We start from the raw sequence: 15,667 nt of genomic DNA on the forward strand, positions 1-15,667 counted from the left end.
TAATTTTTTTTATTATATAAAAAAGCATTAGTAAAATTATAATTCTGGAATGGAATACCAAAGTTTAATGTAAAGTTTATTAGATCTTATTTTTCCATTATTGGTCAATTCGGTTCTTCCTTGTTTATCCAAAAGCGATCGGACTAAACTTACAATAAGTCAGTAATTTGCTATTCGATTTCACTTAAAATGCCTTTTGGTTGTTATAAAAGTTTCTACAAAAAGTGTGTTTTTAGCTTGTTTAAAAATTAATATTTTTTAGTCAATTACTTTAATAAATGTAAATGGCCACCATTTTGGAATGCAACTTGTAAAATAGAATAAACAGTTTATTGACGTATTTTATCAATAAGAAGTGTGGTTTAACTTGGTTGATTTTCTAACTATGATTTTTTAAATAAAAAAAAACAAGTAAATACGGACAAGAAGTAACAAAACACGATGCCCGTTGCTTTCAGCTAGTACTTGCTAACGTAGTTAGAGAAAACTTTTTTTGTGAGTCATGATTTTGTAAAGAAAATAAATCGAAATACAACACTTTTTGAAGTATTAAAAAATATTATTACTTAGCCTAAAGTCTGTCCACTTAATCAATATAACTGCAATAGGTTTGAATCGAGTGTTGATCAAGTGGAGTACTTTCAGAATAATGTCATAGTACTGTATTTCAAAATCATGAACAAAGTATATGTTTCTATGCGAGTATTTTTGAACATCACTAAATGCATTTCCTATTAGAGTTTATTGACATTCGGAGAGTGAGAGATCAAAATAATTTACCGAGAACATATCTCAAGTAAATATTGAACAATATTTACAAAAATTGACTAAGAACACGTTTATTTATAAATAAAATACTATGTTAGACTTTATGCCTGTTGTTCTCTTGACAGTTTTAACCAAGTTATGGCATAACAGTTTGTGTTTTGTAGTTTGAATATGTTTCCAAACTGTTAGTTAGTGCTGCCTTAAAATATTCCACAAAACTATAGAGTACTGTACACGTTTTTAAAAGTGTTCATATGTCAGTAACTCACATTGTAGTTTAGTGCGAAACTACTTCAGGTAGACGTGTGAGATATGAGGAGGAGGTGTTACTTTGAGAAGCGATGGCGGAAATGAGGAAGTCATTATTTATCGATGATAATGATAATAATAATGATTGCTGGATAACAATATGCCGTATATTATAAGGATCTTATAGTCATTTTTTGATTCTGCTGGTATTACTTCCCCAGTTTAGTAAAATATTTCACTAAATATACAATAATAAACATTCTAAAATTTTTATATATTTGATTTGTACAATGTACATTTTGAATTCAATGAATTTATCATCAGGTCATTGAACTCAAAATGTACATTGTAAAAATAAAATATATAAAAAGTGTTAAAAGGTTTATTATTGTATATTTACATCAAACACTTCTCGAGGCTACATTTCTAAAAATAAAAAAATGTTTTACTGTTATTACTTTATCGGTAGGTCGGTATTTTTTTATAGCTAAAAGGCTATGTGGAGTCTTATCAAACATAATCAGTGCAGATGTACATTTCGATGTGTACATATCTATCTAGTACATTAAAATCCGGCTATGTAGAAATTTAAGGTTTTTCCCCAATAAAAAGCTTTAAAGTCGTGAAATTGGTTTTAATTTCTGTTATTTTTTAGTGAAATACTTACTCCTCACTCTGTTAGTTAATTTTATAATAACATAAAGAATTATCTTTTTAATAAGTCCGTAAATAATTGTAGGAACTTAAAGATGTACGAGTAGTTGGAGGTACCTTCACATCTAACCCACAGAAAACAAGTGTACGACATTCTTACAATAAGTATATGAAAATTGTTTGAAGAGAATAATATGTTTGGTGTGCTTATCAAAATCTAATTTTCTGAAACGATTTAATTAATACGGAAATAATTTTCTTAAAATAAATTTAATAAGAATATATTTTTTTAATAGCCTAATGTAAAAAAAAATGTAAAAATAAATGTAAAACTTATCATACTTGAAGACATAATTAATATACATACTGTATACGATTTATAACCTTATGTCCAACCGTCATTCCCTGGTCTTGATTAAAAAATATTTTGAAATTCTTACTTAAATGCTCAAAACTTCTCGTGGACTTAAAAAATGTGTCCAGGAACGTTCTGTATTCTAGAAAAAAAAATTGAGCCGATAATAATAATACTAAGCAGTTAGATAATACAAAATCATACATTAATATTTATAGGATAAAAATTTCAGGGAATAACGTAGTACAAGATAAGTTGTTGAATTATCAAACAACCCCCTCATCATCTCATAAGTAGCCAAAACGTTTAATTATATTTTTCACAAGAATATTGCTTTTGGTTATAAATATATAATATTTATTTCCAAGGTATATTCTCTATTTCTCGACTTTGACCGGGAGTTTCATAAGCAACACAACCCCTAGCGCACGGGGCTACATACAACTGGCAGTTCCACAGCGGGAGAAAGGAAAGGCCTGTTTTTTCCGGCGCCCTGAAATTAAGATGGCGACAGGCGCGACGGTATCACCGTGTGATTTGTATATATAGAGATAACGCAGTTATGGCAGCCACAGTCCAGCGGTGGGGTGAGCAAGGAGTGGACCACGACAGCGACATGCGGATTACCTCTCTCACCATGGTAAGTACTGCTTTATTTCTTCTCCTTCTTTTTAGACATTTTACAAAAATCTTAAAGTATTTTTACTTCAACCATTAACTATAACAAAAAGTTTTGTTTTCAGCCTTTTTGAATTTGTTTGGGTATTTTTACAATTGAGAATTACCAGTTTTCAACTATAGCAAGTTAAATGTAATAATTAAAATAATTCAAAATTTATTCCGACGAGTTTTTTACTTTTTCTAAAAACACAATTTCCAAAAAATATTAGTAATTTAAATGTTATCATATTGTGTGTTCCAAATTCCAAATTCGTGTTTGCAACAAATATTTTTTGAATTGATTGAAAGAAAACCAAAAATAACTCTTATAAAAATCCGTTTAAAGATAGAAAACACAGTCGTACATTATATTTACACCCGAAAAGTAAAGTTTACTAACTGTTAAAATTATACTTAAATATAAAACAATTTACAATATTGTATTTAAATAATTGTGTACAGTAAATTCGAGAAAATATTTGTCTTTGCTACTGGTTGTCTGAATATCAATGAAGCCTATGACTAATGTGGCTGGAAACATTTAATTTCACTCTGTCCACACGGTATCTTAAAAACAAACTGACCCATATGAAGTTGTGTATGAGGCTTCATTTCTATATGAGGAACACTTAGTTCGATTATGGAGAATACCACTCCGTGAGATTGGGCTGATAGTTAGCGAATACTTTTACATTGGTCTTTTTGGGTAACTAAAATAGTAACGAGAAAAAAGGATAATAATTGAATTTGTAAAAACAAACAGTTTACTCATAAGAGATTTTAACATAATCATCCCTATTTAGCATTATTATCCCAACAACACATCCAACACCATTTTATGGTGACTCGGCGGAAGTTTTATTATTGAAAACTTTCTTTTCGTATGAGGGTCTGTAGTTTTATTTGTCAATAATAAAATGAGCTATAGACTTGAAATTTTGCATTAAATCTAAGCGAAGCCTGTTCCGCGCACTCGTACCTTGTTTAGGTAGAGTAAAAATTCTTAATGGGTCGGGAAAAGAGTTAAAAATACCTAACGTCTAAGCCTACAAAAGAATTAAATAAACCAATTAGTAATACGTAATAATGAAATGAAAAATTTCATTCTTGTTCAAACTCTTTTACACAAAGTATAATAAAACCAATCATTGAGTCTGGTTGGGATAAGTTAGAGATAGGGCAGATTCAAATACCGTCCTTTGCACTTTTTATCAGTACTGTTGAGTTAACCTTGTACTGTATCGACTCTCCCCCTTATCCTGCTTGATAAGCATCCTCGCACAGGCCAGTGGCCCATGAGGACTGGCAGGAAACAGATACTTGAGCACCCTGACTTTTTTCCATATTAAAAAGTGTGAGCGTAAATCCGTCGAAAAAGAAATAACGTTAGATCCTGTCAGTAATCTAAAGGTGTTATAAAGTGGTAGGACAATATAAAGAACCAGTAAATAAATTGTGGTTTACATTTATAGCTCGTTTATACATTTAATACTTTAATAAACTAACATATATTACAACGTTTGGAAATTTAAAACACTTATTGATTGTGTTTAACATAAAGCACACTTCAAGAAAATAAAGATGTCCTAACTGATTTCGAGTGCAATATCACTTTTTAATTGTATATGTACGAGTATACACGTCAATTTCAGTAGAGGAAATATGTATTCGTAGTATTCTCTTCTATGCTTATAAAAGATTATGTGCATTGTAGACTGCATTATTTTTCTCTGTTTAAGAGTTGTAACAATCCAGGATTGAGGAAAGTTTAATAAAATACAAAGTACGGAGTTTTTTTCAATTTCTACATACTACTAAACACTACTGTTTTAATAATCGTGTATCTTCAATATCGAAGTCACAATATATTGATCGTATAATGGGTAAATTCTGAGCCACTGTGCTATAAGTTTCGAACACAAATTTCGTAGAGGTTCAAAATTGTTTGGGGATTGTTGTAAGATTGTTGGGGATCGGGTTGAGTTTGTAACGTGCAGTTTTAACGAGTATTTTTCTTAGTTTCAACGTACTGACAAAAACTAAAATATAAATTTCAAAACTTTTTTGTTTTCGAAAATATCGTTACGTTTTAGTGACAGGTAGTAACACTGTCGACAGACACTTTCGGCCACACATTAAAAGTAGCTAATGAGACATAATTTTCGGGTAGCGCGTAAACTCTCCTAAAGACGGAAATATCGCATCCCGCGTCTGTAGGAAACGGCCCATTACGTAATGACGTAATGCTTTCCATTTTTCTGACGATATTGTTACGGTTTTTGTACTTACACGAGAATAGCCCTGTGGGAAAGCCAGGCATGTTCCAGCCACGGATGTCCAGCGAGATTATTGCAGTTTTTACGTCTCAAATTGCCTCTACCGTTTAACACCTGTGCGCAAACAATAGACGAGAGGGACAAAACATAATGCCCTCAAGTACCGGCACTGCCGATGACCACTGCAATTCTATCTCAGTTCCTACAACTGTGCGATTGTTCTTCTGGTTCGGTTTTTAGTCGAAATATTACGTCGCTTAGTTTCCAAGCCGAAGCCGTCGACAATGTTCTGCAGATATAAATGCGGTGTAACAGAAAGTGAAGTTGTAAACAGTGTATTGTTTACTGTAAATCATCGCAACTAGAAAGTTTTCGGAAACTTTAAAATTCCAATCGTGCTAAATCAAAGAGAATTATATTTAAAAGTAGCCAAATAACCTTAAGTTTAAGTGAACAGTTTCCAAAACAAAATTGATATACTACCTTTGTGTTCTGTGAACACTCCAACAGTATGTATAGGAAAGAGATTTCAACACGGAAATTACGCTACATAACACAAACAAACCATAAATTGAAAGAAATATTAATGTAACTGTAATGGATTAGATTTTTTGCGCAAAATGCTAAAACTTCAATCAATTTTACGTATCTTGATCATTTGACACAAAAATTTCCTTTAGTAAAAAGACCCATAAGCTTTAGAAACTGTTGTTTGCTTCCATACAACCAGCCGTTAAAGTCTCTAAATGCCCACTACTCAAAGACGTCAGGGTTAAAAAACGAACATTGAGGTTCAAAATTGTAGCTTTTGAAATTATAATATATTTCAGAAACCGGTTATATTTTAGAAACCGTAAAACAAACCTAAAAATCTAGCAACATTTTTCACCAGAGACAAGTAACTTTGAGGAATTAAACATTACTAATCTTAACCGTTTAATTTTTTTTAATTGACTCTACATTAAGGGTTGAAAATAAAGTACTGTTAAGCCAGTAAGCGACAATAACAAACTAGGATATTCATATACTATTATTATGTTAATCACAATATTGATTTCAAACTGTATTCTTTTTAGGGAGCACCAGCTTTGGCAGTATTGGTTGCATTAATTTGCTTAAAAGAGGCAGCTACCGAACCTATAGCGTAAGTATTTGCAGCTTCAAATGTACGAACTATGTGTAGTGATTAACCGATTGAGGTTAGTCATTCTGTTCCATATATATTATTATTTGAAATGAATTTAAGAAGTAACATAGCTCTTTATGTACGTGTCTGATTGTATGAAAACTATTTTCCTTCCCGTGACATATTCGAAATGGTTTAAGGATTTGGACCACTGTGAAAATGGACAAAAACTGTATACCCCAATAACAGCAACGATTAACTAAGGGCATGATTACTAATCCCAAAGGTATTGAAGTTTAAGAACCTGTCAATCAAGTAACTACGCTAATATCAGTATAATTTACAAATCTATTTTGAATTGCATCTTAGTCTTATTAATCTAGACAGAGCAAGTATAAGTAATTTGTGGTTTGCTTGAAGATATAATTTTCAAGTATAACACATAATACATTGTTATTTAAATTGAAGGAAATTTCATTGTTCTAAACTTCTTAAAAACAATATTTAATTTTCTAGGCCTGTGATTATTCCTCTTCCCGTGGAAGACAAAACAAGCCAGACCTCATATAATATAGTTCATGAAGCGGAAAGGCAAGACGAAGTAGAAGGAGATCTGAAGACAAGCGAGGCTGTTACCCATCATCATTACCACTCTGGACATGTGGATCATGTACACAAACATGAGGGTCATGCACAGCATGGTCACAAACATCACGGACATGCTGAGCACGATCATAAACATGAAGGTCACGCCGAGCACGGACACAAACATCACGGCCACGCTGAGCATTCACACAAGCACACCGGTCATGCTCAGCACGGACATAAGCATCAGGGTCATGCGGAGCATGGACACCACCACGGAGGAGAGTTCGGACACGGACACAAGCATCACGGACATGCCTCTCATGAACATAAACATCACGGTCATGCAGGTCACGATCACAAGCATCATGGACACGCATCACATGATCACAAACATCACGGACAAGCCGAGCACGCACATCATCACGGAGGTGAGTTTGGACACGGTCATAAGCACCATGGGTCTGCCCAACATTCTCACCATCACGGAGGAGAGTTTGGCCACGGTCACAAGCACACTGGGCATGCCGAGCACGGACATCACCACGGTGGAGAATTCGGTCATGGCCACAAACACCACGGATCTGCCCAACATTCTCACCACCACGGAGGAGAGTTTGGCCACGGTCACAAACACACTGGACATGCCGAACACGGACATCATCACGGAGGAGAAATCGGACACGGACACAAACATCACGGATCTGCATCTCATGACCATCATCACGGAGGAGAGTTTGGCCACGGTCACAAACACAGTGGACATGCCGAACACGGTCATCATCACGGTGGAGAATTCGGTCATGGTCACAAACACAGTGGACACGCCGAACACGGACATCACCACGGAGGAGATTTCGGTCACGGACACAAGCACCACGGATCTGCTGCCCACTCACATCAACACGGTGGAGAGTTCGGTCACGGACATAAACATCACGGATCTGCCGGTCATTCCCATCATCACGGAGGTGATTTCGGACATGGGCACAAACACCATGGATCCGCAGGGCATTCTCATCACCACGGAGGCAGTCTCGGACACGGACACAAACATCACGGGTCGGCGAGTCACGGTCACCATCACTCCGGACACGCTAGCCATTCTCACCATCACTCCGGCAGTGCAGCTCACGGACACCATCACTCTACCCCCGATGATGGTGGACACGGAGGCGGCAGCGGAGGTCACCACGACTTCGATGATGTTTCCTATTTCGCTGACGCTCGCCTTTTCGACAACGCTGCCGGTCAGGTGTTCGCTATCCCCGCTGAAGCTCAAGCTCAAGTGGTCGCGATTCCCGCTGAACCCGTGGTAGGGATCCAACAACAACCGATAGTCCAGCTTATCCAACACCCTTGAGTAGTGTCTCAGGTCAACTCGTCCTTTCTTGACTACCGCTACGTTCGTCTCGAGTCATTGGAAATGTAGTAACTTATTTATTGTTGGCGCTGTGACGCTTGACCTCGTGTTTGCTTACATTGTTACCTTATTTATTGTTAAAAGTGACTGATTCACCCATATTTTTGTACTTTTGTATGTGTGTAATTGGAGTTTACATATATTATTGTTTAAGTTTTTTGTTATTAAAACGTTTTAACACACATCTCTGTTTTAAAATATTCCACATACCTTGCTTTTCTCTAAAGTACAACATTTCTTACCATATTTAATTGGTGAAGCTTATGCATAATGGAATAGAGCTGATTTAAAAGATAAAAAGACGGCTTACTTACAAATCTGTGTTCGCTTCTTTCAATTCTAATGCACTAACAATTTCGGTCACAACGCTACTTTTATCAGATGCTGTACTAGGTTATTCGGTTTTCATAGCATCGTAAAAAATTATATAAAAAACTTAAAAAAAAACACATAACATAACGATGGACAAAGAAAGCACATTGTAAGCCTTCTTAAATCGTTCGCGAGATTGTTTAGGTGTGTGGCGACCAATACCTTGGAAAATCCATCTGGCCACACCTGTTGTTACCTGAAAATTGACCTCTGTTGTGTTGGTGCCCTGTCTTCTAATCGCTGCCCTTATCACACTTAATCCAAGTGTTCAAAATAGAGTGAGGACTGTAATTTATTTTCTAATGTACACATATACATCGTAAGTATTTACTTTAGATTCTTAATTATTTAATTCTTAGTGTATCTATGCCTACTGTATTTATAAAGGCTGTATGAAAATAAACTCTGTATTTATTTGCACAAGTAAAGGATTTGCGAAATTTCATTTAATACTATTAAAACTGTCGTTTTTGTCAGATGCTGATCAAATCTTATTTTAGTGTACCTAATTTCAGTTATTAATGTGTTTCATAGTTCTCTTTTTTAACGAACTACCTTTTTGACCAATATGGTATTAAAGATAATTAGGACTTTTTATTGGCTGAATGTTATGGTTGTCACTCAAGCTGAAAAAATTAACTAATGTATGTTTTCCGCACGATATCTCGATAACAAACATACATATAAAGTTGAAATTTTGTATAAACCTTCATTTATAAACAAGCAACGTCGATTTCGATGATGGTGCATATCATTTTGTAAGATTTGGCTGAGCATTAGTGAACGTTTTTACATTTGTCTTATGGGTAACCATAATAACAACGAGAAACTCAAAGAATAAATAAATTGTAAACAGACTGAATACATTTATATGATTTTTTTAACTTGTTACAATAACATACGTAGCTATAGCCTGAAACTATAGCGATTATTTTCATTGGTCTTATGAAAAATTGTGACAACGAGAAAATTACTGTATGCATGAAGTGTACAACTAAACCGTTATAAGCGAATATGTTTACAAACATAATTTCAAATTAATTATTCACGTTTTTACAAAGAAATGTATATGGTAACATATTTTTGTTTAGTAAGGTTTCAAGATTATGGACTATCTAAATGTTTGAAAGTGTTACATGCCATTATTAAGGGTTATCATACCATCAGTATTGTGCGAATCAGACATCTAAAATGATGATGAGTCTTCAGTTTGACATTTCGAGATGACATGGTCTCATGTGAAAACTACCATTCTTCCGACTGAGTCAGAAGGGATATTTTAAGATTACTCTGTAAAATAAATTTCAATTTCTTCTCACTCTTACTTAATTCCAAAACACAATGATGTCACAATATGGGCCGTATAAAGAACGTGACGAGACGTCGCTATGAAGGATTGTGGCCCCCGTGTCCGATGGAGTGTTACGACTGTTACCATGTAGCACACTGTAACACTGTAACAGTTGGATCACACTGACCGACTATGCAACCCGTATCTTATTCATGTGATTGTATTAGTTCACACTTTTATACACGCTTTCTCCTCCTCACCATGACTACCCACCGCACACATGCCGAAATATGGGTCTTTTGGAGGATTCTGGGTGGTCTCTATTTTAAAATACGTTTTAGGATCTCTAAATCACATACTCATTTCTTTTTTCAATGGGCCTCTTAAGTTTTAGAATAACGAGGTGGAAACAATTTTCTTAAATACCTTTTTGAGTTTTTTAAAGATTAAAATAAACAAAAAAACAATTCAATAAACCCGATATTCACAATGAGCAATATCGATTTTGACAAGGGCTTGGTTTTTAGAGGTCGGATGATGTGTATATATAAATCGAATTTCTTGGATCACCTGCAAAATCGGATAAGAGTATGAAGATCATTTCAGCCAGCCTATTTTCCACCCATCATTATTATGCCAGTGGTCGTCAGTTGTCTCTAAAAGTACGATTTTGGCTAAGCTTCTCCGGAAAGCGAATTAAATCGATTCACATCATGGTTGCTTTGATGGTATTCAAGATTGCGTCGTAGTTGTGTTATCTTGTTAGTAGCACAATCGACATTACGTTAGGCTTCACGTAGCTTAGTCAGATGTTGCTAACAGGTTGACACCGTGAGTCACTAAAATTCCAATATTTTAGTGGTGTAAGCTGTGTTATATCAATTTGAGTGCAGAATTTGATAAAGTTGGAAGAGCCGATGACCGCACGGTCTGATATCAGACTTTAGATCTGCGTTAGAGATAACCCAGTCATCCTGTGTGTGCTCTTAGCAAGGTTTATCAGTACCATCGATCTTGTACTGTATTATCTCTCCTCCTTATCCTGTTTGATAAGATCGTCGCACAGGCCAGTGGCCCATGAGGACGGACAGAAATACGATTAAAAGTGGATCGGTCTCTTCTTAAAACAAGTTTGAAGTGAAACACGAGTGGACGTAGAGGTTTGTTTCTAGGGTATCGTAGAGTAAGTTTTTCTGCCTTGTGGATGTTTTTTTTTTGTGAAAGTGTCCAAAAGTTTGGCTATGGGAAGTCTGGCTTTATTGTGGTGCAATTCCTTGGTCCCTGCTGATCAATCTTCTATTGATCTCTGAATAGAAGAAGGTTTTGCAGACAATTCTTAATTTGTGGTAGTCCAGGTCACGTATTTTAGGATTCAGTGTTCGATAATGATGCATGTCACTACATAGCATCTGGCACATCGTTACTTAACATTTTTACATTGGTCTTATGGGTAACCATAATGGCAACGAGAAACTCAAAGAATAAAAAAATTGTAACCCGACTTGTAAATTGAATACATTTATATGATCTTGTAACTTGTAACAGTAACATACGTAGCTATAGCATGGAAATGTTACTTCAACCTTAGCGAACATTGTTACACGACACATAGCTTTGCTTACTCCTACCTTGTTTATTGGTGACATTGACATTCTGACAATCTTGATCCACTTCTAAGGATTTACTTAGGTAATTCGGTATCTCTGTTGGCAATTTTTTCTTAAATCAATCCTATAGGACACCACATAAGGACGATGTCGTCATCATTATAATAATGGACATGATGTAACGACACCTGGACTGCATCGGACTCCATCACTACTACTCTATCGGTAAGATACGGCGGCGGTATGGTAGGCATGATTCGTGTCGCAGTGTACGTGGTACGTGGAACAGATTGTGGTACAGTCCTAACCCAGGAATACTCTGATATTTGCTATAGAACATTTTAATTCTATTATTAATAGATCGAACGCACACCGGCACATTTTGGTTTACTAACAATTAGCTATGGACGCTGTAACTATTTTGCTATACAGTGTAGGTGCACATAAAGATTCAATAAGAAATCGGATATAGTTTGGCAATTGGTTCATAAAAATCATCTTAGAAAATTGCTAATATTACGTTTTTAGTAAATAATTTTTTTATCGTATTTGAATTCGCAACATAAAGTGGCTAAACCTGGTGGTAAAGTTCAATACGAACATGTTTTCAATTTTTTAAACCCCACAAGAGTACGTTTAAAAGATGTAGCCTTTATAAAAAGTCTATTTTTTATCCTTGGATCCGACGCTCACAAATATAGAATTTAAGTTCAAGAGAAAGAAATTGGCTTTGGTATATTGGATTTGCTTAAGCAAATGTATATTTGAATTCAGGAAGAGAATAATTTTATTGTTATACCCTTCTCAACCACACTGTTTCAATTATCTAGTAACAAGTATGAACTACATTCAACCACTTTGTCGAGTGTGGTACTGTTTACATTTTTGTGCTCTCTGAGTTGGTGATACCAACCATTGTTTAATATTTTAACCAAAACATACACTTTTTGATAAAAAAACTACCTTTATAATAAAAATACAACTTATTACACTTGATTATTAACTGAATGTATTTTACATTCATGAAAATGAATAAGCTTTTGTTATTATTTTAAATGAGTGTACCGGTTAAATATCAAAAGCCCCAGCATTTCTTATTTCTAAAAAACATTTAAAACCTCCGCTAGTTGATTATTACCGAAATATAATACATTCGTATATCCCAAAATGTATTCAGATTCCAAGATTGATAAAGAAATAATTTGATGCTACCACTATGTAAAATCCACTTTTGTGATTCAGCAAACACACTGGTTAGTAAATATAAAATGTATTCGTATGAAGGTAATCCTCAATTGCTAAGAATCCAATTTCGTGGACAGTTTTTACAACTGTATTCAATAACAATCATAATCTTTGTGATTTCGCAACTTGTTTCATAATTTTTTCTATCTAAAAAATAAAAAACAAATCACATAACAGCAACAAACATCACATAAGGCAAACAACTATTTTAAAGTTTTAAGGGAAATTGTAACGTTACTGTAAACACCAGTTCCAAAATCGAACTAAACATGGTTATTAGAAAAATAAGAAACAAATCAGGCAACAATTGTACTGTAGTAATGCGTCAAAATGGGATTTAGGACTAGCTGTAGTAAACAAACATTTCAAATAATTATTGTTTACCAATCTTGAAATTATTAATGAAATCTGAAAATAAGATGTCCATCGCCGCTTATAAAACTATGCGTGTAAAAAATAATCAAATGAATTTAGAAATTATAAATCCGGAGCAATAAAAATTTGCTATGGTTTCAATGTAATCTTGAAACTACCCTTAGATACGCCCTCTGAAAGGCGTGTTAAACATTTTTTTCTGGGTTTTCTCATTCTTAAATAGTTCCCCCATTACGTTAAATTATACGGGGTTTGTTTCTAAAATAAAATGTTTTAGTCCGACATAACCCTAGATTAAAGTTTACTTTAACTACCTATTGTATTAAACGTTTTGTAAAACATGGTTTGGTTGGTAGCCTATAGAATACAATATAATATTTATGTACTCGTGTTTTGTAAATAATGTTAGTTTTATGTAAGTTGTCATAATTTCATGTAATATAACATTGAAATTGTCTACAGTATGCCGTAATAATACAACAAGAATAACACGAATCATAACAAATAAAAAAAGTCTAATCGTACAGCTGTATAGCGGAATAGTCACTACCTTTCTCACGTCTAATCAGTCTATTCATAGGGAAAACCATATCATCCTATGACGGTTGTAGTAAAAGTGCTGATCAATGGAATCCTGAAACAGCTGATGGTTGACCTTAAAAAAGAGAGCACTTCATAGATGTAAATGCTTGGAAGGGTAAGAATATTGTTTTTAGAAAGGTCTGGTCGTTATCCCTTCTCTTACATATCTATTGCTTTTACATTTCTTTTTTGCACTTTAAAAACTCTTTGGGATTCCCAAAAGCCAACTTCGTATTTTATTGTACAATACAAACATTCAGGATGATCTATTGTACTACAGCTATGTAGCAGATGCGTTATAGTATCGTCAACAAGCAGATTGCCTAATGTCCGTTATTCCTGGATAGCCTCATAACTAAAGCATAAACTAATAATTGTTTTTTGTTCGTTATTGTCAAAAATAATTTATGTTGTTTGTTGCTGTGATTTTTGTCGCTGTGATTTTTGTCGCTATGATATTTGTTGCTGTGATTTTTTTTAGTATTGTTTGTGATATTTTTAGCTTGCTGGTTGAATTGTGCGTTTTTATAATAGAAGGTTAAAAAAAATTAATGAAATGTAAATGAGAATGAATGAAACCACAGTAAATAGAATGGCTGGTATTAGTCTATTCATTGAGTAATAACTACTCCACATGTTCTAGTTATCAGCTGCATAAACTAAAATAACAACTTTTCAACTTTGGAATTTCATGGGACAGAGTCTGGTACAGTCCAGGAGCCGGGGTGGTTTGTATTGTACATAATAATAATAATATTCTTTATTGCATCAACAATTTCACAATTGCATTGCATGCGTCAACATTTGAAGTATTAAACACACAATACTTAAATGTGAGAGTCAATAAACAAGGCAGTTAACAAGTATTTGGAATTTCATGGTAACTGGACATCAGGACTGGGAAATTGTTTGTTGATAATTTCAAGGATTTTCATCCCAGCGGCCCATCATGAACTCTTCAACGGAGTAAAATGCCTTTGACACCAAGAGGCGTTTTAGTCGAGCTTTGAATGTTTTGGGATCGTCGAGATACAATACATGCATTGTACATGTATTGTATATGCATACAGCCTGGATTTATTAAAATTTATGGACATTTCCTTACAAGAAAGAAACTGAGTGTCAACAGCGCTACTTTTGGCGGAGGTTAATATTGTCGGATATCAGAAGGGTTAAAATACGAAATGATACTTAAAAAAAATTTTAACAAACTGTCAGACACGTAATAGTCAATTCAGTATCAGCCAACCATATACATACATCTAAGACTCTCATTTTCTTTACTTGTTGTCTGACAATGATATTACTATTATTTTTGTGCCTTTTAGGTGTATCAAGCTAGGAAAAATGAAATCTGAGAAAAATTTTCGTTTCATATTTTGACTCCTTTTGATACTCCCACATTTCGACTTCTCCAAAATAAGCGCAGGTGATAATTGATTTGTATTTTAGCAAAATGTCTCTATTGATTTAAAAAGGCAGATTGTGTTTTCATACAATATAAATTTACTATTGGCTAATAGTCGGGTCTCTTACAAACCCATCAGGATCGAGATTTAGAATAAAACCAAATATGTCGAACAATAGTTTTAGATATCTAAAATCACCTTAAAAAAATAAACTATTTTAGTAATACAGATGATATGAAAAACTCAACGCCTTCAAAAGTGTTCATGTTAACTCGCAATACACTTCTGTATTGCTTGTGTCTATACTTAGTTTTACAGGCAAACACCTTTAAAAATAATTGAAGACTAAGGCTGCTTGTTCGGTATTGAAGTAAAATTTAATATGTTCCTCTCAATCCAAAATGTGACAGTACACACACACACACACACGCACAAACACAATGTGAACAAACAAAGTATACACTATATAAAAATGCTCTTAAAAACTGGTATACATATTTAAAATTGCGTGACTCAAACTATTTGGAACGATCGGAAAATAAATATTGCTCCTAATTAATTTTAACTACCCGTGTGTAACCATGTAATAAATTTTCATGTGATACTTATTATAGTAGTCTTTATTGTCGGATCAAGATGTATAAATAGCCGAGTTTGAAAGTTAACCACAAACTAATTGGCAGTTTTGTG

General features: G+C 34.2%; 1 protein-coding gene across 1 annotated transcript; it reads left to right on the forward strand.

The window, feature by feature from the left end:
* The first annotated feature begins 2,612 nt into the window (after positions 1 to 2,612).
* LOC124358722 (histidine-rich glycoprotein-like) lies at positions 2,613 to 8,213 on the forward strand. The gene is made up of 3 exons (XM_046811358.1): positions 2,613 to 2,666; positions 6,039 to 6,106; positions 6,605 to 8,213. The coding sequence occupies exons 1-3, from the start codon at positions 2,643 to 2,645 to the stop codon at positions 8,034 to 8,036; spliced, it is 1,524 nt and encodes a 507-aa protein (XP_046667314.1). The 5' UTR covers positions 2,613 to 2,642; the 3' UTR covers positions 8,037 to 8,213.
* The last annotated feature ends 7,454 nt before the right edge of the window (positions 8,214 to 15,667 follow it).

The sequence above is a fragment of the Homalodisca vitripennis genome, chromosome 1 (assembly GCF_021130785.1).
Source record: "Homalodisca vitripennis isolate AUS2020 chromosome 1, UT_GWSS_2.1, whole genome shotgun sequence".
Taxonomy (NCBI): domain Eukaryota; kingdom Metazoa; phylum Arthropoda; class Insecta; order Hemiptera; family Cicadellidae; genus Homalodisca; species Homalodisca vitripennis.

Coding starts and splice junctions, on each gene's coding strand:
- LOC124358722 (XM_046811358.1), top strand. CDS start 2,643: ATGCGGATTACCTCTCTCACCATG. Junction 2,667..6,038: donor GGATTACCTCTCTCACCATG/GTAAGTACTGCT, acceptor TATTCTTTTTAG/GGAGCACCAGCTTTGGCAGT. Junction 6,107..6,604: donor GCAGCTACCGAACCTATAGC/GTAAGTATTTGC, acceptor TTAATTTTCTAG/GCCTGTGATTATTCCTCTTC.